The sequence below is a fragment of the Electrophorus electricus genome, chromosome 19, assembly GCF_013358815.1.
Source record: "Electrophorus electricus isolate fEleEle1 chromosome 19, fEleEle1.pri, whole genome shotgun sequence".
Classification (NCBI taxonomy): Eukaryota; Metazoa; Chordata; class Actinopteri; order Gymnotiformes; family Gymnotidae; genus Electrophorus; species Electrophorus electricus.
In genome coordinates, this window is record NC_049553.1 from 829,554 (window position 1) to 853,695 (window position 24,142).

The 24,142-nt window shown below is 45.8% G+C and overlaps 2 protein-coding genes across 27 annotated transcripts in view; one reads left to right on the forward strand and one right to left on the reverse strand.

Moving 5' to 3' along the window:
• The first annotated feature begins 970 nt into the window (after positions 1-970).
• kif9 (kinesin family member 9) lies at positions 971-12,475 on the forward strand. 2 transcript variants are annotated; one of them, XM_027019400.2, is made up of 21 exons: positions 971-1,067; positions 4,002-4,102; positions 4,321-4,486; positions 4,761-4,867; positions 5,091-5,321; positions 5,468-5,551; positions 5,707-5,799; positions 6,020-6,167; positions 6,278-6,342; positions 6,468-6,545; positions 6,810-6,878; positions 6,974-7,078; positions 7,193-7,248; positions 7,401-7,476; positions 7,574-7,701; positions 7,995-8,129; positions 8,411-8,619; positions 8,735-8,914; positions 9,281-9,393; positions 9,634-9,723; positions 10,036-12,475. In XM_027019400.2, exons 2-21 carry the CDS (start codon positions 4,007-4,009, stop codon positions 10,162-10,164), a joined length of 2,358 nt encoding a protein of 785 aa, XP_026875201.2. In that variant the 5' UTR covers positions 971-1,067; positions 4,002-4,006; the 3' UTR covers positions 10,165-12,475. The 2 variants fall into 2 exon arrangements, with proteins under 2 accessions (XP_026875201.2, XP_026875202.2); XM_027019401.2 differs by having other exon boundaries at positions 9,320-9,393.
• Positions 11,088-24,142, reverse strand: part of scrib (scribble planar cell polarity protein) — a 64,815-nt gene continuing 51,760 nt past the window's right edge. For 8 of the 25 annotated variants that reach the window (XM_035519787.1, XM_035519779.1, XM_035519786.1 and 5 more), the window contains 16 exons: positions 23,466-23,537; positions 23,192-23,230; positions 22,734-22,781; positions 22,513-22,638; positions 22,054-22,164; positions 21,670-21,720; positions 20,343-20,502; positions 19,928-20,180; positions 19,608-19,697; positions 19,334-19,516; positions 18,609-18,743; positions 17,955-18,094; positions 17,800-17,837; positions 17,352-17,426; positions 15,208-15,262; positions 11,088-13,273 (listed from right to left, as the gene is read on the reverse strand). In XM_035519787.1, coding sequence (XP_035375680.1) covers positions 13,140-13,273; positions 15,208-15,262; positions 17,352-17,426; positions 17,800-17,837; positions 17,955-18,094; positions 18,609-18,743; positions 19,334-19,516; positions 19,608-19,697; positions 19,928-20,180; positions 20,343-20,502; positions 21,670-21,720; positions 22,054-22,164; positions 22,513-22,638; positions 22,734-22,781; positions 23,192-23,230; positions 23,466-23,537 — 1,710 coding nt within the window. In that variant the 3' untranslated portion in view covers positions 11,088-13,139. Of the gene's footprint in view, positions 13,274-15,018; positions 15,060-15,207; positions 15,263-17,351; positions 17,427-17,799; positions 17,838-17,954; positions 18,095-18,608; positions 18,744-19,333; positions 19,517-19,607; positions 19,698-19,927; positions 20,181-20,342; positions 20,503-21,669; positions 21,721-22,053; positions 22,165-22,512; positions 22,639-22,733; positions 22,782-23,191; positions 23,231-23,465; positions 23,538-24,142 lie in introns of all 25 variants that reach the window. The other 17 variants (XM_035519780.1, XM_035519799.1, XM_035519798.1 and 14 more) reach the window with 13 other exon arrangements.

The window sequence follows — 24,142 nt, forward strand, 5'->3', positions numbered from 1 at the left end:
GCACATGCATATGCTTTTTGATGAACAATAGGCACAGGTTGAAGGGCTTACAGATCTAGCTAGCTAAGCTCCTTACATATGAGCTGTGAGACAGCACCCAGATGACCCTGAGCAGGTGGGCCGTTAGGATTTAGAGTCGTGCTTGCAGGTGTGTGGATGTCTCATATGTGCATCAGTTTCATTTGCAGACCCCTATGAAGATACATTTAAAGTGCTCTCTATTTTGAAGCAGGTACATGAGAGTGGTAGAGCAACTCAGTGGTTAAGGTACTGGACTTGTAATTGGAAGGTTGCTGGTTCAAGCCCAACCGTTGCTAAGTTGCTGCTGTTGGGCCCCTGAGTAAGGCCCTCAAGTTGTAATCAGTCATAATTGTAAGTTGCTTTGGATAAAAGTGTCAGGTAACAGTCAAAGGCTTATTTCATGTAGTTGGTAGCATCATTGTAATATATCTATATAATGATAGCAATTTATACATGTAATAATTTATATTCACTTTTTATTTTACTATTATATATTTATTGCCACATGATGTCATAAATTAATTGATTCATTTTGAACCAAAACCCTCGTCATACTAAACAGAATTCACTCATGCGTTGTAACGATGTAGCGGTTCTGGCAGACGAATGTGCAAGATTTGGCAATAAATGACTAGTTGTCGTTAAAATGCTCTGAAAGACGTGAATATTCATTTTAAAAATTAGGTTTAGAAATATGCATGTAATTATTTTAAAAACAAAACATCCTTAATTAATCTACTCGCAGACAATTAAGGTAGTAAAATGCAGTAATGGCAAAAAGCTGAAGGTTTTCTAGTATTGCTTTGCAGGACATTTTGCAGTGCTCGTGTTGCACCCTTACTGCGCACGCGTATGACGGCACCCCTACAAGGCTGCGCGACACGCCCCTGTCCACGCCTCGACCGCTGTTGCCTTGACAACAGTGGCAACACTGGAGCTGTTCATGTTGTCTAGCATAATCATTTTGTCTCGCTGCGTGTTTATGTCAGTGAATCATGATTACTTTTAAATTACTTTGAATGCTATAACAGCTACCGCCTATAAAGGTGAGTTTCCAGTTTCCAAAATGTGCTAACTACGAGGGTTGAGTGTCAAACTCAGGTCTGGACAGGCAGAGTTTAGCTAGCTAGGTTAACTACCTCGTTCGTTTATCCTGTCATGTTTGGATAGCAAGTTTCGATGGATATGCAGTTAGATATTAACTATTAGTTTTAGATTTTTTTCTTAGCTAGGTAGAAAGAATAAACAATTTTAGCATTTATCAAGGTCGCTGAAAAAGCCAAACAAACAAAAAACAACCAACTAACCCCTCCTCTCCCCAAAAAACTAGTTAGGTTTATATTTATTTACTGCACTTGGCAGAGGCTCTTATCCAGAGCCGTGGCCAAACGTTTTGAGGCCGACAGCAAATATTGGTTTTCACAAAGTTTACTGTCTCAGTTTTTTTAAAAGATACTTTTGTCAGATGTTTATATGGTATAGTGAAGTACAATTTCATGTTTTTTTGTTGTTTTTTTACATTTTATTTACAAATACAGTTTAAGCAAACAGTTTAAGCAAAGACCTAATATTTACAGTGTTGATCCTTTTTTAAAGACTTCTGCAATTCACCTTGGCATGTTGGATAGCCACTTCTGGGCAAAATCTTAACTGAAGGCAACCCATTCTTGTCTTATCAGTGCTTGGAGTTGATCACAGTTTCTGTGTTTGTTTGTCCACCCTCTTCTTGAGGATTGACCACTGGTTCTCAATGGGATTGAGATCTAGGGGGTTTCCTGGCCATGGACCCAAAATTTCAATGTTTTGTTCACCAAGCCACTTGGTTATCACATCAATGCTGGAAAAAGCATTGTTCATCACCAACTTGCTCCTGGATTGTTGGGAGAAGTAGCTCTTGGAGGATGTTTTGATACCATTCCTTATTCATGGCAGTGTTCTTAAGGAAAACGTTTGAGCAAACCCACTGCCTTGGACGAGACGCAACACCACACATGAATGGTCTCAGGATGCCTCACTGTTGGCAAGACACAGGACTCATGGTAGCACTCACCTTTTCTTCTCCAGACAATAATTTGTCCAGATATCTAAAACAGTCTGAAGGGGGCTTCATCAGAGAAAATAACTTTACCTCAGTCATCTGTAGTCCAATCCCTATACTTCCTGCAGAATGTCAATCTGTCTTTGATGGGGGTTTTTTTGGAGAGAAATGGCTTCTTTGTTGCCGTTCTTGACACCAAGCCATCCTCCAAAAGCCTTCGCCTCACTGTGCGTGCAGATGCACTCACACCTGCCTTCTACCATTCCTGAACAAGCTCTGCATCCTCTTTAGGAGACGTTCCTGGCGCTTGCTTGACTTTCTTGGGCACCCTGAAGCCTTCTTCACTGCAGTTGAACCTCTCTCCTTGGAAGTTCTTGATGATTCAATAAATGGTTGATTTAGATGCTGTCTGCACGTGCTATGACTGGTCGTGTTTCCTTGGAGGTAACCATGGTTAACAGAAGAAAACTTCAAGCACCACCACCCTTTCAAAGCAACCAGTCTGCTCTTCTAAATCAGCATGACAGAGTGATATCAGCTGCTTTGTCCTTGTTAACACTTTCTCCAGAGCTAATAAGAAGATCACTAAAATTATATTAGCAGGCCATTTTGTGGCAGGGCTGAAATGCAGTGGCTGGAATGCAATATTTTTTTGGGATTAAGTTAATTTTGTGATTATGTTAACTTTGTAGGCATCAAGGTTTTAAATCTGACAACTACTGGAAGCCAATGAAGGGAGCGCAGCAGCGGAGTGATGTGTGTGAACTTTAGAAGCTTGAAGACCAGTCGTGCAGCTTCATTCTGGACAAGTTATAGAGATCTGATGGCTCTTAGAGGAAGACCAGCAAGTAACGAGTTGCAGTAGTTTAGCTTTGAGATCACAAGAAACTGCACAAGCACCTGCGCAGCTTCCTGCAAAGGAAAGGGCCAAATTCTTCATATGTTACAAAGGAAAAATCTGCAAGACCAGGTCAGATTTGAAACATGAGTTGAGAATGAAAACTGGTTGTCCAAAGTTATGCCCAGATTATGTGCAGCTTCAAATAGTGATACCAGGGAGTTCTCAAAGGAAACTGAGGTCATTGTAAGGGCTGGGTAGTACTGGGATGTACAGAAGAGAGCCTAATACTGAGCCCTGGAGGACACCAGTGGAGTCCATGTCACTTAATAGTGCCTCCAGATAGGACTAAAACCATTTCCATGCAGAGCCAGTCATGCCAAGGCTGGAGGGAACAGAGAGGAGAATGTTGTGGTTTACTGTGTCAAAGGATGCCGAAAGGTCTAGAAGAATCAAGACAGATGACAGTTTGGCAGCTTTAGCAGCATGAAGTTTCTTTGTCACTGCTATGAGGGCTGTTTCTGTAGAATGTGATGGTTTGTAGCCAGACTGATTGGGAACATGGAGCTGGTTCTGGGTGAGGAAAAGAGATAATTGATTGTAAACTGCTCGTTCAAGAACCTTTAAGAAAGCGAGAAGTGATACCAGTCTGTAATTGGTTATGCTGGAGCTGTTGAGTGTGGCTTCTTTAAGATTGGTGCCACCCTGGCGGTTTTGAATGCAGAAAGTTTTTTGAGACGAAAAAACACCGCAGAATTTATTGACTGGTTGCTACCTTTTTTGCAGAATTTTTGTTTCTGAGTGCTAGCTAGGCTACATTCTGTAAAAATCCTGGACTTCTTAGGCCCACACTAGTCTTCAAGGAGCACCATTAGGCAAGGAATCTGATTTAATTCCAGGCTATAGGAGCCTGCATTATCAGGTACAAGCATAAATGAAGTATTCAAAGCAAAGCTTAACTACCTAATGTCATTCAAATGGTCATCCCTGGAGAAGGTTGTTAGCTGTTCCGTACAGTTTGTGATGGGTAATATGGTAACTAGACTACAGTTGTTCAACATTTATTTTTTGAAAACCTTTACTTTAAACTTTTATTCATAACAGGGATCATGAATGTAAACAGCAATGAGGTAAAGGTGTATGTCCGCACCAGACCCACGGCTTGCTTTGCACAAGACCTCATTGAATACCTGCCTGATAAACAGGTACACAGCACACTCAACAGAAGAGACTTTCATATACGTTTCTGAAACCTAACCCTGACCTCATCACTTTCTTAAGATTCTCTTAACCTAACTGAATTTTCATGCATCACCATAGTTTCACTAACCATAAACAAAAGTTATCAAAGCCGTTGCTTTTTCTCTAACTTGTTGTGGCTTTATTTCCTATCCAAGCGTATTTTCATGCCTCTCTTTCTCAGACTGTGAATGTGCACCAGAGGCGGTGTTCCAGAAGGGGGGTGGTGAATAACCAAACGAGCTCCTGGTCCTTTCGCCTGAATGGGGTTCTGCACAGTGCGTCTCAGGAAGAGGTCTATGAACATGTGGCACACACTGTGGTGCTCAGCGCTTTGCAGGGTTACAATGGTCAGTAGTTGCCAAGCCCTACTAGAAACATGTTCTAAGTGCATCCCACACATCCACACAAACCCCAGTGCTTATAGTGCTAAAAAAGCAACTATTATTACATTACTCATTCCCTATTTGTAATAGTCTTTATATAATGAGTGACTAAGATTTACAAATTTTATGTATTCAACTTAATACCGATGTATTGAACACTATGCAGAACAAAATTAGATTTATCATGTCTGACCCTCGAGCACAATGTTCTCTCTCTTTTTGAAACCCGTCATGTTAGGTACCATTATGTGCTTTGGCCAGACTGGAGCAGGAAAGACATACACGATCACTGGTGCCACAGAGGCGTATAGGCAAAGAGGAATTATCCCTCGTGCCCTACAAGAGGTACGCGACTGCTGTACTAAGAACTAAATCAGTGGCCATCAAGCCCAGTTGCCCATATGCTCCATATTTGCTTGTTTGCTAACAGATCTCAGACATTAGGTACATACCAAGCTCTTAATTATAGAGTTTGGTTGTTAGAGTAGGGAAAATGCAAAACCTTTACATAGTCTGTTGCAGTGTTTTATTATCTGTGTGTGCGCGTGCACTGTCCTTTTGCTTGCAGGTGTTTCGGGAGGTGGAGCACCGTGTAGGTCACACCTTCTCTCTGCACCTTTCATACCTGGAGATCTACAATGAGACCTTGTTGGACCTGTTAGCCTCAATAAAAGGGAGCCAAGAGCCCCAAGGAGGACCTTTGACTGTGGTGGAAGAGCCAGGTGGCGGGGTTTTAGTGAAGGGACTGTCTCTACATCCAGTTCACAGTGAAGAGGAGGCCCTGAACTTGCTTTTTGAGGTAAGCAAGGATCTATGTAGTAAATCCAGGTTTACAATTATTATTAAATGTAAATTTAAATCTTGTGAGGTGAGGTGTACCTAACAGATATACTATAATTTACTGAGTAGTGATAAGGTTATGCATTGGCCTTATTGTTCTGACAGGGTGAGATGAATAGAATAATTGGAGAGCATGCCCTCAATAAGAATTCTTCCAGGTCACATTGTATCTTCACGATCCACATTGAGGTGAAACATCTTACTCTTTCATTGCACAATGTTTAGTCTGCCATGTATTTGGGCAAAATACAGCTTTATAAGTAAACTATAGCAACGTGAGAGAAGAAGCCTTACAATCCATGTAACATGGCTCTGTGTTTGTGTGTGTGGGTGCTATGGTACAGTCTCGGTCTCGCACACTGTCAAATGCGACGTACGTCACGTCCAAACTAAATCTGGTGGACCTTGCAGGTTCAGAGAGGCTGAGCAAAACTGGGGTGAGTTCATATTTCACTTTGCGTCCGTCACTAGGCTGCTAGTGGTTGCAGGATATTTCTCCACGCATACTGTAAATGCAGCATTTGCCAGAAGCTCCAGTTGTGAGTGAGTATAAAAGCCTTGACAAGTGCAGTGGCCATACAGTGTTAGCAGCTTTGCGTTTGTCTCTGCTCTTAGTGTGGTTAACCGCCTGATGGCTCTTACTGTTCTTTCTCCCAGTCCGAGGGCCAGGTGCAGAGAGAGGCCATGTATATCAATAGGTCTCTGTCCTTCCTGGAGCAGGCCATCATGGCCTTGGCCGACAGGCGCCGCGAGCACGTGCCCTTCAGACAGAGCAAGCTGACGCACGCGCTCAGAGACTCTCTTGGTCAGTCCAACACCGAGCCCCAGCAACGACTCCTAATAGCAGGCTAATTTCTATGAATTAAAAGGTTGTGGGACTGCGAGCGGGTCGTTAAACTTGCTGTGTTTGTGCAGGTGGGAACTGCAACACTGTGCTGGTAGCCAACATTTACGGGGAGGCAGCGCATATCGAGGAGACGGTGAGCAGGCTTCTTTAGCAAGGGCCCAGCCTGTGTATGGGTGGGTGGGTCGGTCAGGGGGAAGCACTCCTCTCACCCTTTTCCAGACTCTGGCTCTGAAATCTCTCGTCTCGCCTGTCTTGCAGCTCTCCACTCTCCGTTTCGCAGCCAGGATGAAGTGTGTACGCACCGAGCCGTCCGTCAACGAGCACATGGACCCTGCTGTACGACCTTGGCGGATGTGCACGTTAAAGTGATCTAAATCAGACAAAGTGTTTGCAGATACTGATGCAGCATTTTAACCTGTGGTTCACTGACTGGTGGCCCAGTAACACATGACACATTATTTCTGGAACTTCTAAACAAGAGAAACCTTCTAGAGGATCAAACATGGCCCTCGACTACACAAAATGTCTTGTGACCTAAAATTATGTGGTACAAAAATCTGGAACTAGGTTAATGGCGACCACATGACTGTCTGTGTTCAGCTCCAGGTACACAGGCTGAAAAAAGAAATCCAACAACTGAAGCAGGAGCTATCCATTCAGGACACACTGGTTAGTGCCTATGAGCAGCAACAACCACAAACATGGCAGATTACATAATGAGTACATTTGCACATGTGCTGTACAATCCAGCTTTTCTCACAAAGGCTAATCGTGCGGGGGTGTCGTATGAGAAGCTGTCGGAGAGCCAGGTGGCTGAGGTGAGGAGCCAGGTTCAGAGATACCTGGCCGGCACACTGGACGAGATCACAGTCAGTATTTGCAGAAATAAAAGATAAACAAGTAAATGAAATAGCACAAGGTATATTTGAACAATATGAATAGCAGTGTAATTTCTGACACCACAATCTTTTGGACCATTTCAGATTGTGAATGCTAGACAGATCCAGGAAGTGTTTGCCCAGTTTAAAAAAATAGTCCAGTAAGTTAACCTTTAGGAACTACCGAACGGCTTGCTTACCTGCTTAATAGTGATTGTACCATTTCATTTATTTTAATGAAGGTTAATGAACTGGAAATGAACTGGTAGCCAACTCAGAACAATTACTATGTGTGTGTGTGTGTGTGTAACAGAGAGCAGCAGCAGCTCGGTCAGAAACACACTCTGGTAGAGAAAGTCCATAGCATGTCATCCTCCTCTGCTGCTAAAGTAAGCTTAACGCATCTCAGTGTGAAGGTGGCGCTCATCTGCAGACACCGCCCCCCTCCCTCTGAGCTAATACAGCGCCTCCGTCCGTTCTGTGCAGGCCCGGGAGCCCGAGGGGGCCGTAGGCGAGTTGGAGGGCGGATTTGGCCTCGGCGTGGCTGCACCTTCCCAGAGACACACACCGTCTCCCAGCAGAAGCAAAGGAAAGAAAGCGAAAGATAGCAGCAGGTAATTCAACTCATAACACAGAAACAGGATGCACATTTTATATTAAAATGATATGCGCTCCTTAACATGATTGCTCATATACATATTTGATCCATTTATATCTATTTCAGAAATAGTATGAAGAACTGCAATGTCATTCGAGTATATGGCACATTGGTTCTTAACCCATGTGAATATATGATTTTTATAGGCCGTTTGCACGTGGGTATGGTTTAGATTCATAAGCTGTTAGTGGATATATGAACGGTTGTGGAATCTGCTGTGTTCACATACTGCTCTTTAATTCTGGATAGAAAGAATGGAAAGAGCTGCAGTCCAACAGAAGGCCCTGCTGTGGCCCAGAAAGAGCCGGAGGCCCCCTTAGCCACGCTGGATCCGGAGGGTCTGGAGCCTCTGCCCGTGAAAGACACTGGAAGGAAGAGAAGCGCGTATGAAACTTTCCCCATTTGGCTACTGGTAAACGCGTCTGTCCTACTCATGTGGACGGCTGAGTTTCTGCTCATACTTTGACTCCTGGTGTGTTAAAAATAATTAGTTGGAATTTGTTCACTGAAAGAAAAACAAACCAACCAACAAGCAGTATATCACCTTATTGGAGTTCAGACATGTTGTATTTTACATAAATGATCTGCAAATGTGGAAGTGCATGCATGGGGTAACTTGACCGCATGCAGGAAATGATTGCAATGCTGCACTTGTCTTTTGGCAGCACTCCTCCATCCAAGATGGAGGCATTTGAGCACTTCAAGGCGGAGAGAGGCAGTGAGCTGAAGCGCATCCTGAAGGCGAACAAGGCCGTGCTGCTGGAGCGCTCGGCCCAACTGCACAAACTCACAGACGCCATCAACGCCACCAAACGGGACATAGACAAAGTGGGCTCGGAGCTGGAGCATCTCAGGGCGAAAAGGCAGAGTCAGGGTGTGTACGTCACCTGGCAGCCAGCCAAACTCCACATCCCACTACCCAACAAAAGCGCACGCGAAGCCGCTCACGTTGTGCTGAGGCTCGTGTCGTCTTCCGTTTGCCTCCCCAGGGCAGTTTGTGAGTGCGGAGGGCGAGCCTGTGCTGGAGGAGGCCGAGCTGGCTCTCGTCCTCAGCCTCAGGGAGATGAAGGACAACTACAGGCAGGCCCACGATGAGCTGCTGGCTACCAGGGCCGAGGTGCGCTACTGTCAGCACCTGGTGGCTCAGTGTCGCGTGCGCCTGCTCACGGGTACGCCACACACAGCATGCTAATCAGCACAAACGTGTAGGATGCTGTGGGAGATGCACAGTGTGATGCAAGTGAGGATGTCAGCTAGTCCACTCTGCGTAGAAGAGCGCTTTCAGCATTGCAGAGTCAAGCTAAAATCTTGCTACGAACTTTTTTTTTTAAACTGAGCTTTAATTTAAGTTAAATATCCGTATTAGGCCGGGTTCCTTCTCCTACAAAGGAAACGTACAGGTTTTCAGTCTTTTTGAGATGTGTATATAATCTCATGTGCTTACACATTTTATGTTCCTTAGACCTCTCACATATTTATTTAATAATATAACTGCTCATTACTCATTCACTGATGTTATTTTGTATTCGTGGCAGAGTTTGAGAGCTGGTACAATGAGTCCTTCTTGTTACCAGATGAGGTTCTGTCCATCTTGAGAGAGGGACCAATCAGGCCTGGTTTGGTGCCTGTGGACAAAGCTTTGGCTCTGGTTAGTAAGACTGCGACCCGAATATCCCAACAAGACAACAAGTATGAGATTACTAGAATATTAACATTGGCTTAGGCTTTGGACTTTAACCTTTGGACTACTGTTGCACAAATATTGTTACTAGGGGCCAAATCTCAGTCCCTATAAGGAATCATCTGGCTAACGGAATCAGTAAATGTACACATGAACACAGGTTGAGTGGGTTCCAGCTATAAGTGACTGTGCTGTGTTCACATACAGGAAGGTGAGGCGCAGGAGCACGCCGACCTGCTGTCTGACAGCCCCAGTGCTGTGTGGTTTCACAATGCACAGAACAGGACACTCCAGAGGGTGAGGCAGAGACACAGGACACACAGCGAAGAAACCTTTCAAATCACAAGGGCCCATATTTAGAAGTTTTCTAACAACAGTGAAAGAATAACTTGTGGGAACTCTTTCCACATCTTTTCATGCATCAGTACTGATGATCAGAGTAGTATGGCTGCTTTTGTCTTTGCAACTTTTAGCAAACATGACAAAGCAGCATGATGTACCAGGTTAAAACAGCACCAGTGACACACCATGTAGGACTATTGAACAGGACAGAGATAAACAGAGCAGTGTGTGTGTGTGTGTGTGTGTGTGTGTGTGTTACCTTTACAGAGGGGCAGCAGGCCAGTTCCTCACAGTCCCGATTCTAGGAAGAACGGCACGGGAACACGCAGAAACAAGCTCAAACTGCCTGCTGTCTCAGTCAGCCGAGGGCATAGCAGCAATATAATCACCATATAACCTCTTGTTCATATGGCTTTGCTTTCTAGAATTGGCAGCAATCTGAAATGACTACATATATGACAATTATATTTCTGACCTCAATTTGGGGCTTACTTCTCCCCAGTTCAGCACAATTCAGATGGTAACTAACAAGGCAATTTTGGTGTGTGTTCAGCTGCCCTGTCTCGTAGCATGGGCAGTAGCTTGGAAAGATGAGATGCTGGGCTGCAGAAGTCTCAGAGGAAGCACGTGCTTGTCACACCCTCCACAGCTGACAGTTGTATGATGGGAGAGAGCTAGCTTTGTGGGTGGGATTAGGCATAACAACTAAAGTTGGAAGAACAACCAACCAAAAAACACAAAACCAAAGAGACGACTGGTTATTATGGAAGGATAAACTTGGACACTTTAGCACCTCATACTTCAGCACAATCAGCGGCAATATAGGGATTTCTATTATCTACACTATACCTTGGTGAATGGGAGGAGTAACAGGTCTGTCACTCTACATCAGTAGTTTACAATTGTCCTGTCTAGCTTTCTGCACAATTGCAAATGGTAAAACCAGTTTCTGATCGTTAGGCTCTGAATATGGGGCTAAGGGAGATGATCCATCGTCTGTTCCAGCTTTATGTACTGGTGGTCTGGTGCACCAGAATAAACCAGCCCAGTTAAGGCTAGAGCCACACACTTTGGTGTACAGTGTCATATTCTCCCAACGCCTCAACTTTGATGTTCATCTCCTTATTCTGGTGGCCCCCAAACCTTCCACTCTCTGTCTCCCCACACAAACAAAAGCTATCCTGACAAAATAACAATGCACTTCACACAAGATGAAAGGTTGCACAGTAAATATCGATGAACTTTAAACATTCGAATTAAAGTATGGCTATCTTTGACAAATTAACGTACAAGTGAAGACATTTTGGGACATCGGATCATTAAATGAAAAGTAAACTTTATTATTCCTGAACCACAAAATAGACTTCTTTGGTTGTACAAATTCACTAGTTACAGTCCTGAATGATCTACCCCCAGGTGTCGGACCCTCCCTCCCCATTTAGCAAAGAAGCCCCCAAAGAAATCAAAAGAACAGGGAGTGATCAAAACTGTTCTGCTGCAAGAATGTAGTGAATCCCACTAATGACATGAAAATGTGATTTCTACCTGTCTTTAAAAAATACGATAAAAGGTCAGCCATTCCCAAAGTGTTATGCAAAACTGAATTTCAGTTAGCAAAAGCAACATGAAGAGCTAAGATTAGTAAAGTTAAATGAACATTTTTTTGACATGGTAGTCATATGACCACAGTGTAAATGGCAACTGAAGTAACAGAATTACTGGTTTGTATATCAAACGTTCTTGAGAGGGATGAAAATTCTCTTTCCTCACCCAGGATTGAAAGAAAATTTGCAGTAAGCCAATATACATGCAAAGAGCACCCAGTCTGGACCTCATCGGGATCAGTCTTAGCGCAGACTGGCTCAGTTTCAACTTGGGTTTTTGCTTTTTGTACATTATTCACACAATAATAATAATTTCAGTGGCATCAGATTTAAATTAACCAAATGTTAGATTGGAAAATCATATTATCTACTACCTTCACATGCCTCTCTGGAGTATCTGGCCCAGAGGAAAGAGCTGAACGGGATTTCATATGGAAACAGCGATTAAGGGAATGCATCGTTCTTCCCTCAACCACATCATAAGTAGAAAGAAATGTACCATGGGTTGATGGAGGTGATAAGAAGGACGTGGATCTTCTCTTCAAAACACTAAAGTTTGAGAATATTTGCCCAGCTGGATAAAGGATATTTACTGCATATTACCCAAGTCAGCCTGACAGTCTGGCCATTGGGAATGTTCCAGCAAATAACATGCACTATGATGCAACGAGTAGAAAAACTGAAAAGTTGAGTTCATTCAGATATTCTTGAGGAAGTCACCATTGCAACCTGAAAGTTTATTTCCATGTTGACACTGGTGCCTTCTTTAGCCTTTATTCTCCTAGTCCTGGTCCAGGAAGACTAGAAAGCCACTAGGTTTGGTTTAAGCTGACAATCAAAAATGAAACCGGACAGCTTGTTTATGTGCCACATAAAAGTGATATGTAGAATGACAGTGTTTAAAGCAGTAAAGTCACATGAAGGTCACATGAGATGGGACCGAGAAAACAATAACAAAAAACATTTCATTTGCATCGTTTTATGGATCCAAAACAGTGGATGACAATTTTTGTAATGGATATAAAGTGAATAAAAAATGAATTTTAACTGATGTGTATTCTTACCCACAATTTCGATAAGTTTACAATCTTGTAAAAAAAAAAGAAAAGAAAAGTAAGAGCCTCAAATAGAAGGATGCCCATGCAAGAATGCTAAGATACATTACAGTAATAAATTAGGTACAAGGTGTTTAAAATGGGTTTTTAAAATCATAAAAGTATGGCCAAAACAGCCTATATTAGGCAGTGAAGGTAGCAGACTAGTCTGTTAAAATGGCTGATTTTCTGGGCGGCTTGCTAGTGAAATTTATTACATTTACAATTTTATTGTGTAAATCGATTTATTTTTGCATTGAAATCGGAATTTGAATTGTTAAAAAGAACCCAGAATCTGCTAAAAATAATTCAGCTTCTAAAACGCAAACTGAAGAAAAGGAGAGGAATTAAAGCCGGTTTGGAGTTTGGTATGAGGTCTGTCATCCCCGGCATCTAACAGAGAGGTGGAGCCGCGCGCGTCTATACCGACTGTCAACTGCAAAGGCAAAGCTGGTGTGCACGACATGAGAAGCTGTAGTGTTTCCTTAAAAACCTGCTGTGCTGAAGGTGAGCACTGAATCCAGAGTGGTTGAACCTGTGTGTCTGTGTCTTTTACACATTCCTGTGAACGTGTGTCATTTTAGTTCAGACCTCTTAACATATCTAGTTAATGCGTGCTATCGTAATCTGTCTGGTTTATGGATGTGTGTGTATCCCTGTGCGTGTGGTTCGGTTATGTAGGAACCGGTGTCTCCAGGCTTCGCCGGCCCTGCCGGAGTTTGCGCTTGTTGCTGTACAGAGCCATCTCCTCTAGAGCAGATTTGGCTGCGACAGGAGCTATCGGCACCTTGGCATCTACAGAGGAAACTAGAGAGCGAAACAAGACAAACATATCAGTGTCTATGAGATGTTAGTCTACAAAAGGCTGATTATGGCTTTACAGTTTCAGACCCATCCATGTTTCTCCAGACAGGCTGAACACACAGACAAGGTCACCCTGAATGCAGGGGGATAGCAGAGTACCAAGATATAACCCACACCGAAGTACCTGAAAGCAGCACCTAACATTGTCTAATCTGATCTGTAACTGCAGCATGCAAACTGGGGTCTGAGCTCTTAAGGAAATAGCAGCTCAGATGTGGATTCCTCACTCAACATTCTGCAGAGACTGAACACTTGCAAAGCTCCAACAAGCCACAGCAAATCATAAGCTGTTTGGCTGGAAAGCACCATTTTTGATAATGTGTGCATATTAAATCTTACTGAGCAACAGTTCAATTTTCACACCAGGGCCAGGGTTAGTCATGCACACACAGCATGGAAAGCCAATGTGAAGCAGTGATTTTTCAGGACAAGCACATTTCTGGGCTACATATTGTGATGTAGGTTGTAATTAAAGGGATATTATGAGCCAACTGTTTCTTAATCTCTGTATCATAATTGTGGAAAGGAGGCTGTTACCTCAGACAAACTTTCATGCATTCCCATGTTCTTAGAACATGAAATAAGTAAATCAAAATAGAATTATGGAGCAAGAAATTAATTTAGAACTTAAATGTTTAAAAATGGAAATAAACATTTTATAAATCACTCATGATTGCTTTCTGTGAAAAAAAAGAAGTACTGAGCCGTCAACCAGAATTCAGAAATTTTGGAGATGGGGCTCCTTTTTCTGGTGGAAGAATGTGAAGTTATCCATAACCAATGCACTGACTGTAGTCTGAACTTTCACTGCTTATATCTGGAGTTAAAAATAGTAACAATAAAAACATCATTGGTAAGAGATTCTTCTATAAGTGTCTATTCCTAACTTGTAAATTAAACGTAATAGCTGTTCTGATTTTTGTGTTGAAAACTTTTTCAGTAATTGGCCTGTTCGATACTGTTTTAAGTGGATTTGAAATACACTTTAAGTTGTTTTCCATTGTAAGAGACATGTTGAAATGTTTGTCTGTGGTAATAGACAGTTCTGTACATTTTTGATAGAGATCAAGTTACAATTAACCCAGAATGTACCTTTAAGAATTTACTCCCTTTTTAAAACTCCAGCTCCTTTTACAAAATTTCATGGTTTTCTTTTGCCAATTAAGGAAATATTATTATTTCAATAGTGCATCAGCAGGGTAAAACTAAACTGTCTATATAATAATAGTTTGATGGTGTCTTCCAGTTGTCCTGCTTGAGCACCCATGCACTGGACATTTTAGTGAATTCCAAACTCCCAACATCAGAATAAACTCATTACCTATTTTAACTGGCTACTTAAGTTATTCAGTTTAAAATTGCTTTGTTAGAAATCAAACACTGCTAAAATATTCAGTGTTTGTGGGTACTCGAACTAGTTGCTGACCCAATTTTAATTTAAAAGTCACTGTAAAGGTCTTCATGTTGTGCATACATTAAAAAAAAAATCCCAAAACATCCAATCATTTTATATGGCCTGTTTTACCAGTTTGAACCCTTTTATTCACATTAAGGGAGAACCCCAAAGTATTGCTGCAAAAGCAGGCTGGCTACCAGTCACCCGTCTAAGATGCGTTACAAATAGCTCCTGGGTATATGCAGTCATTTAAGACCCAAGCATGCACTCACACAAACATACACACACTGACCTCCTACCAATATCTGAAGAGCACCTATCCTAGGAAATTGCCTGTATCAACGGGACAAGAACTGTCAGCAAAGTAATCGTCAAATGTAATGAGTGTAGTCAAGGAGTACGCTTGAAAATTTGTCCTCCTAAGACCACTTTGTCTTAAACTAATTAAGCAAATATACAAAGTAAATATTCTGCAACTTACGTGGGTTAGTGGAGGCATCATCAATGAAGTGAACATCATCTGCGGCATCAGAAGACTGCAAGAGAAGAATGAAGGTGAGACCAGCAAAACTAAAATATGCATTTGGAAAAGCCTGAGGGTAGAAAACCATCACCATTGGAAAAGCCCGAGGGTAGAAACCAATTTCTCAGGAACAGCAAAGTGTATTCCTTCACCTTCCACAGAGAGCAATGAGAAAACACTCCTGGCTGGGAGCCTCGAGCAACACAAATTCCTCTTCTTCTGGTACTACAGGTCAAGTGTTGGATCCTTTACCCACCTGCCACATGCACTTTGGTGCAATCTAAACCACGGCACATCTCTCACTGAAGCTTCATAAAGAAGAACAGGGCCATAAAAGTTGTCCGGCCTCGGTCACAGCTCCTACCGAAACCTGCATGTACCGGCGAAACCGTTCGGGAAATGTAATCAAACAGATCTGCATGCCACAGTCCTGGACCTGCACTAGTTGTGTGTGAGCAGTGCTGAGCTCTTCACCACGGGTCATACTTGAATTATGCTTTGGTTCAACCACAAGCTACAGTCAGATGTTAGCGTTTTCTGCAGTCAGGGTGAAGGCATCGTTCAACACTGGGAGTCTGTCCATCAAAGACATCACAAACAGCACACAACACTTTCAAAATCGGCACACTCAAGAGGCCACCAGACAGCAGAGCAGAACTCACTCATCTTTCCCTACCATTTCCAATTCTGCTTGAGAACTTAAAAGCCTTTATGTATCTGCAGGATACCACAGGACACAGACGTGGACCTGCACACTGCATTGCTTCTGGCAGTAAGAGGACGAGCGCCTCGTTACGCCCTTATGCTTTCTACTGACGAGATCCTGCATGAGTTGAGACAGACTGCACTTTCTGAAGTAAATGTCAGCTTCAAAGCTGAAAGGCAGTTCAAGTTTGTTCGGTTCCTAAACCTTGCAGTTTTTCGTTTGAAACTTCAGGTTCAAATTCGGTGGTCTGGTGTGGTATCGCAGTAAAAGATATCAATGGCAACCAGTTCATTGCTCTGCCCCATGTGACCATAGTTTATCCAAACAGCCACAGCAACACAACACCAACACCAACGAGGGAGGCCCTTCCCCAGTTCCCAGTGTTCCCGTGCGAACCCTGATCAGTTGCTGTCTCTCCTTACACGCAGAGCAGCTAGCCCATCCTAGTTATCCTCACACGCCATGGGCATTGTGAGACGAGGACGAGCAAACATTTTGACCCCAGACGGCTATCTGGTTAGTGCTGCATTGAAGTACTCCTTAAAAGATTCAATTTGCCTGCTGCCGAAACATCACGTGGATTGCTTGCAACACAAGGAAATCATCATTTCAGTACTGCAATGTTTTACCTTGCGTTTTGATTAGTACTGTCCCAATCCACAACTGCACAGCGCTGTTCCGGCTTGAAAACTGCCATGATAAAGGCCTTAAAATATTTTTTAGATGCATGAGAAAATAAAAGAAAGAAATGATTCATCACAACTAATATAACGTGCACTGTTTTTTAGCAGTTAGGATCAATCTTTTGAAATTTCCCCCCCCCCCCCCCCCCCACTGCCTGGAAGGTCATAACTTCAGACTTATACTAAAACTAAACGAAGCATAAAGATGTTTCTCACAGATCCCACAGTCTAACGGATGAATACCCCAGACCAGCAAGTTAACTGATGAGAGTGCGTAGGAGGGGTTTTGATTTTAAAGAGGAATGGACTAGTCAGGCTGCATCCTAAGATTAGTGCATCATTCCAAGTTTTGCAGCACCATAAAGCCGGCGGACCAAAAGTCTCGTTTAAAGCTCCTCTGCGTCCACAGTCTGGGGGATAAGTCGCACAGAAGGAAACTCCCATGAGACTCGGAATGGAGCAGTACCTGTGCCGCTGTTTCTCAGCTGGCCGCTGAATTGTGACTTAAAGAAGCAGCAAGTTTAACGCCCAAGTTGGTTACTCGGAGGATGGGAAGGCCCGGTTACCAGCGACATTCCCAGTTACCAATGACATTCCCGGTTATCAGCCAGGCCAGGAGGGAGAGACACAACAGGGAAAGCCAGGGGGATGGGACCGATGTGAGCGGTTAACGGGAGTACAGGGTTGCTGGGAACTTGGCATGCAGGCGATACCTGAATGTCGTATACGGGTTTGGAAGAAGGAATGGCAGCGAATTGTCGGTAGTCAAACTTCTTTTCTGACAGGGACTAAAAGTATAGTAACAGAGGTAGAGACAGATGGAGATAGATAGAGAGGGGGAGTGAGAGAAGAAAAGAAAACACGGAAAACAGAGAAAACAGGTAAGATGAAAAAGAACGAGGAGAGGGTAAATGTAAAATAAAAGGATGAGGCAGGTCATGCGAACGGAGCGTTGTTTGCTTTGAAGGATGAATGGAAGATTAAAGAACGGACTGATTCATTCAGCGTCTTACGTTCAGTGGGCAGAAAACCAAAACGACACTGTGAGATTATAGCAGGAACTCAAAACACAACTTAAAGCATCTTGGGCAACATTTTCCCCCCCAAGAGCCCACCACTAAATTAAGGAAATAAAAGATTAAAAAAATAAAAGTCCCATACCAGTCGACCCGGAGAGGTCACAGCCCGAGGACTGACATCTGTGGAGAGCAAAAGGAAGATGAATAGACGGTTGATTTCTTTTCTGTAACTGAAGGTTCTGAAGGTTCTGGCAACACTGAGCATGCAGCCTCGGTCAGGGGAGACAGAGGGCTCACCTTCCATAGGGGTGGGCGAGGGCGTTGGAGCAGGGGAGGGTGACTCTGTCAACTGGTCCAGGGTGCCCCTCTTTCGCCCCTCCTTGGACTTAGCAATGACCATCTGAGCCTTGAGAGCATCCTGCTCCAGAGACTTCATCCTGGAGGAAGAGAGAGAGAGAGAGAGAGAGAGACAGAAGTGTGGTCATGGTGAGAGAGAGAGAGAGATGAAGTCTAATGAACACAATCACGATGGGGAGATTAACTGTGCAGCCCTACGGAGAAGACAAAGAATGCAGGAGTCAAGCTGAAAAATGACCGAGCAGACGTATGGAACCACAGTTAAATAGTTAGACTGACAGCGTCAACAAATGAACAATAATCTGACAGTCACAGGCAAAAAGAAAAACCGGGAACCACAAAACGCCAGATAATGAAACACTACAGAAAACCATGGGCTGTAAAAGCAGAGGGATGAGTGCAGAGGTAAAGGGTGTAACTAAAGACTGCACACGTGCGGACGTGACTTTAGGAGCCAGCACAACACATTCACCCACTGCAAACTCCAAAACTAGCAACTGAAGCTGCCCTCACACCGCAACTCCCACAAGCACGCGAAGCAGCTTAAATAGGCACCAGAGCTCAGCCCCCACGATGCTTTGTGGGTGGGCAGACCTGGGCTGAGAGGAAGAGGAGCAGGTAGTGGGAGGGGCTGCAGCGTTGCCTAGCGACGCCCTCACACGGGACTGGTACAGCCTCTTTGCCAGGTCTTGTTCATATTGCCTAACTTCTTCCTCTAGACCATAAGGCCTTGGGAGCAGCCAACCAGAGAGAGGGAGAGACAGGGAGGTAGAGAGGGAGAGAGAGAGAGAGAGAGCGAGAGGGTACAGATGGAAGATAAAACACTGTGACAGACAGTAAGAATCAGAAGGGGGGAAATTACACTTCAGGGTTTGGGCTGCCAAAGACAAAATCAGTAAGGAGTGCCAACACTATCCAAGTGCAGCACTGTTCCTGCAGTACGGAGCCGAGTTCGGTCAGCGTAAATGCTCAGAGAACGCTCCTGAAACTTAACCCCAGAACTCCCCTCTGTGCTGCAGGGAAGCGCTGCGTCAAATGCACCGTCTTATATCCATCAAATACATTTGGATGAAATAAACTCAGTCTTCTAGAGCACCTTTGGAAGCCCAGACCCATGATACGAAACAAACAAACAAAAACAAACAGAAGCACTACAGGAGGAGAACCCAAGGAGGGTCAGATCACGTAGAATATCCAGTTACTGCAGAAACAGTAAAAACCCGGTCACAGAGGGAGAGATGAAACAAAACTACACCGCACGGAACAAGAAACAAAACGGCGCCTGTGAGAGTGGATGGCGGGACGACCGGTGGCATTACCTGGCCGCCCTCCACATGGCTCTCTTCTCTGCCTCCAGCGCCCGCTTCTCGGCAGGCGACAGCTCCTTGTCGGAAGCCACAGCGAGCTCGGGGCTCTGCATGCGCAACCGCTCCTGGTGCCTGCGCTCGGCCTTTGCTGTCCGGATGGGGGCGGCTGACTCGCCGGGGTACACGGGGACCAGTCTACGCAGACACATGCAACAGACGCATCAAGACGAGGGAGCACGGAGGGACGGAGACGGGGCGACAGATGGGAGACGGTTCCTGTGGTTACCCAGTCATAGAGTTGGGTCTCTGCTCGAGTCTATAGCTGTCCTCCATGGAATTTCGCTGCGAATCACCTTTGCCATCCACAGAGGAAGTCCTTGGGAATAAAGTAAGCAAAAAATGATTGTCTATTGTCAGGCTGATTTGTCTATACTTTGGAAGCATGAAATGTTATAGTCCAAATGTCCCCGAGGGTGGACAGTCACTACCACACACGTTAGAAAACTTGGACTAATTATTATGTTTGAGACATAAACTGACCACATCCTTAAGAGGAAACACAGAAACATAGCTACAGACAATAAGGCGACTAGGGCAGTTTCTTACCCTGAGCTGCCACAGTAGCCGGGAGGCGTGGCACAGTAGCCGGGAGGCGTGGCACAGTAGCCGGGAGGCGTGGCACACTGCCTGGGCGGAGTAGAAGAGCGGCTGCCGATCGACTCCACGCTGTACTCCACGCCGTCCAGGAGCACCTTGCCATGGGCTTTTAATGCTGCCACCTGCTTAGCTAAATCTTCCTCCTCATCCTCCTCATCCTCATCCAGCAAATACTCCTGTGCTTTTTGCTCAGTTCGCTTTGCTGTAGTCATGGGAACAGATGGCACGCAAATCACTTCATGTAAAACCAAACTGTTAAAAGTGCTTAATAAATTTGCTAATTAGGGAGTGCATACAAAAGACCCTCCGGAGGGATCTGGATTAAAACGTGATGCAAACACAGCGATAAGAAACCAAGCCTCACCTTCCTCCTTCATTTTCTTCAGGTCATCCTCTCCCACGAGCGAGACGCGAGGCCTGGGCTTGTTGTCTGGCGTTTGCTGCTTCACGTCAATCTCAAAGTACTTCTGCCGGTCACGAAACGAGCGCTGCTCGGGACTGCCTCTGCCGCACGACGTGGGCGTCTGGGGATGGAGAGACGGTGTCAGGAGCCCGTCGGGCCAAGGGTCAACGTCCACAGCGGCACGCGCGTGCCCACAGGGCGGGAACACAGCTGAAACGGGTCCGAATTGCTTAGTGCAACCTTCTTTAGCGCCGCTATAGAGGAGCGTGCAACCGAAGCAGAAGTACACAAAGACAGGTCCGCGAAGACGTTCCGACGTGACATTTGGAACGCTGGAGCAAGAGGTCAAACCGCAACAAGACTCACGAGAGCTTACGGCACCCCAGCTCCCCAGCTCCCCAGCAGAAACGGCAACAAGACGCTTCTGCTACTGCCCTCACACCAGCTTGTTAAGAGAGATCGCAAGAGAGATCGATTAATCAGGCCTTTCCACAACCGCCCCCCGTGGACGTTTTCAAGCCGAGCAGGTCTCTGGCCCACCACCTCCGAAGCAGGAACGGCACGCCACCCGCCGAAGGCTGGCAGGGGTGAAGTGGCTGGCCGGGGCCCGGTACCTTCAGCTCCGGGGAGAGGCGGGACAGGGGCCGCACGGCCGCCAGGCTCCTGTAGTCGCGTCGGTCAGAGGAGACGACGCGGGGACGAGGGCTGAGGGGGCCTTCCTCCTCAAACACCTGGTTACCCAGCTCGCACTGAAAGGGCCAGGACGCGTGCTCAGTGCGGCGCACAGCAAGGACCGTTGCACGTCTGAGCATGCTGAACTTTCATCACTCAGAACACGGGTACAGAAGTACTATGTACGAATGCCTTTGCACTGGACAGTATGCCACAACTACCCCTTATCCTGATCAAGGGGTAATACGGATACCATGTTTGGTATAGCGGTCAAACTGTTTAAAAAAAACAAAAAAAACCTTATTATTTACACTAGGAACATTATTTAAGCACCAAGGCTGTTACTCTGCAATATGTTGCGCTGCTAGTTACGCAGTTAGCCTTCATATGGCTAGTAATTACTACTACCTGTCATATACCGCATACAGTATGCATTTCACTGACAACGGGCTGTGATATTTCTAACTCCAGCCATATACTCCGGTTCAGTACTCTCGACACCTTGTGAGAAAGGGTGACGAATTCTGCTTCAGTTACTCGCTGCGGGTGCCACGCTCCAACGTACTGTCTGGTGAAAAGGCATTTCTGGAGACCGTTTCTGTGCGTGCTGACATACCTCTGCCGAGAGCTGCGCTGGATGCATGTTGTTCCTCTGGCCAAACGCATCCTAACACCACCACCAAAAAAAAAAAAGTAGGTAAGCAGACTGAAGTTCTGGTGAACAAATTTTCAGAAGACACACATCACATCACAAAACAGTCTGGGATGTCAGCAGGTGAGGAAATGGCTGAACACACTCATGGCTTCCCTTGATGGAATTCCCATGGAATGCTCACACAGCACCAACGGACAACAAGGTTAACGGCCGATGGACACCGGGCGCGACTCCGCCGCGCGGGCGACTCGTGCGGAGCGCCTGCCGCCGGGAGACGAGCTCCCGGAGGACGAGCTCTGGCGGGATAACTTGGTGAGCGGGTCTAGAAGCCAGCGTCTGGCCTACCTGCGGCGGCTCCGGCTCGGCCACGGAGTGCGGCACAGCGGCAAAGGCTTTATACGCCCGCTTGAAAGTGACGGGGAACTCGTCGAAGGTGTCGGGGGAGGGCTCGCGAGGCTGCATGGCAGGGGCGGATGGCGCAGAGAGGAAGAAGATGCATGGGACAGACAGTAAGAGACAAAGCAGCAATATGCGGTTGGAGGAGGTACAGCTAGAGAGCGCGTGGGGAATGAGAAGAGGGGGCGACTGGGAAAGAGCGAAACCCGCTCGGGAAACAAGGTCAAGGGTCAATACGAGTGCAAACCCTGACTGCTAGAACATGGGATCGGTGCCAAGTGAAGACACTGATGTAACATGTAGATACACATCTAATGTAAACCATGCTCCCTTAGAGTAAAACGACGAGATACGACAAATCACGTGTCTAGCCGCACGTGTGCAGTGCGCGTGGAATGTGCTCCTTACGGCGGTCTGGGTGTTGAAGGCCGGCGGGCCGTGCTGGAACGGGTTAGGACTGCTGTGGCCATCCCGGCTGGGAGGCGAAGCTGCAGACCGCACGCGGGAAACGGGCTGGATGGCACCAGGCTTGGTCTGCAGAGAGGAGACACACAGACGTGAGCCCCGCCCCCCACCGACAGACTGATGACGTGAACACCAACGGGGCTTTCACGTTCTCGGACACTCACGGCTGAATGGTCCTTGGCAGGCGAGTGGGAGGTGAAATGTATGCTCGCCTGGAACAAAACAGAAGCAAGCGTGGGATGAAACTGGAACATAAGGAACCCGCCGCTACCGACTGGTCTGCTGTCTTGGCGCCAAGCCAAGCGCTAAGCGACATGCCAGCGTCGGGCAGGCACCAAAACCTGAACGCTACGGGAAACGCCCCGGAAGCCAGCGGAGACCATCAGCAAGGACCGAAGCTGGCAAAGCCCAGTTCAGACCTCCGGTGCAGTAAACACAGCCTCCCCCGTGCTTAAATTCCGCCCCGAATCTTCACTCGGGCGGTATTTGGCGGTCTTCGCGTGACCTCCTGTGTCTGGGAGGGATGTACAAATTCACCAAGGCACATTCGCATGCCTGCCAGCCTCACGAGCAACAGCAGAGGAAGCCACAAGTAGCAGGCGGTGCGGAGGTTTCCACTTACAAATCGTGTCTCCCTGCCCTGTGCCGGAGAGGTGGAGAGCTGGGAAATGAGGCAAGCACAGATGGGAAGAATATACTTTACCCTTCAACAGCTTTACTGTGTTCTTCCCTCCCTGCGTAATGAAATCAGGGGACAGGTGGGGACATTCCGGCCGACGTTCGTTGCGGGGGTTGGGGGACGTTTGCGGTGGGGCGGGGACACATCAGTGCTTGTGTGGAAAATACAAATGTGATGAAATGCATAGAGGGTGCGTGTGCCGGGGGCCGGGACTCACAGGTTGAGAACCGGGCGAGTAAAGGGCGTCTCGCACGGGGCTGTCGATCCTTTGGGCGTCGGCGGAGGGAGCCTGTGGGGTATAAAGGTGTGACGTGTGAGTGACCACTTACAGGCGATCATACAACACTTGGATACGGGGTGGATTCATCGCAAAAGTCAACACCGCAAGCAAAAAAAAAGGGAATGATCCGCTTTGTCCGTTCATGTGGTCTTAATGCCGTGCAATTCTGTTGCATCGGTAAGTTCTGAAGCTAAATTTCAGTTTGCTGACCATAAAGACCATACACGTTTTTTCCCCGGTTCATGCAAATAATCACAGGAAAGACCGCAATTCTCTTATCATTTTGCAATGTGTACATGAATGAATGGTAATCAAAGTCAAACACACAGGTCATGTGTAACTTTGAGGTTCTTTCTAAATGCGCCAGCGTTTCAGCTGGTGCTGGCGTCAAGCATCAGCGGTGATCACGCAGAAACGCACCCTCCAACCTTCACTGATCTCCAAGGTGAACAAAACAAATGAGGAATTAGAAAGTAATTTACATCATGCTCTTAACTCAGATCAGTGTCAAGAGTGATTTTAATCCTTGTCGGGCACCGTTAGCAAAACTTCCACGAATAAAATTAGTAACGTATTTCTGAGCCAACTTCTCCAAAGAAAAAAAAAAGTGCCTT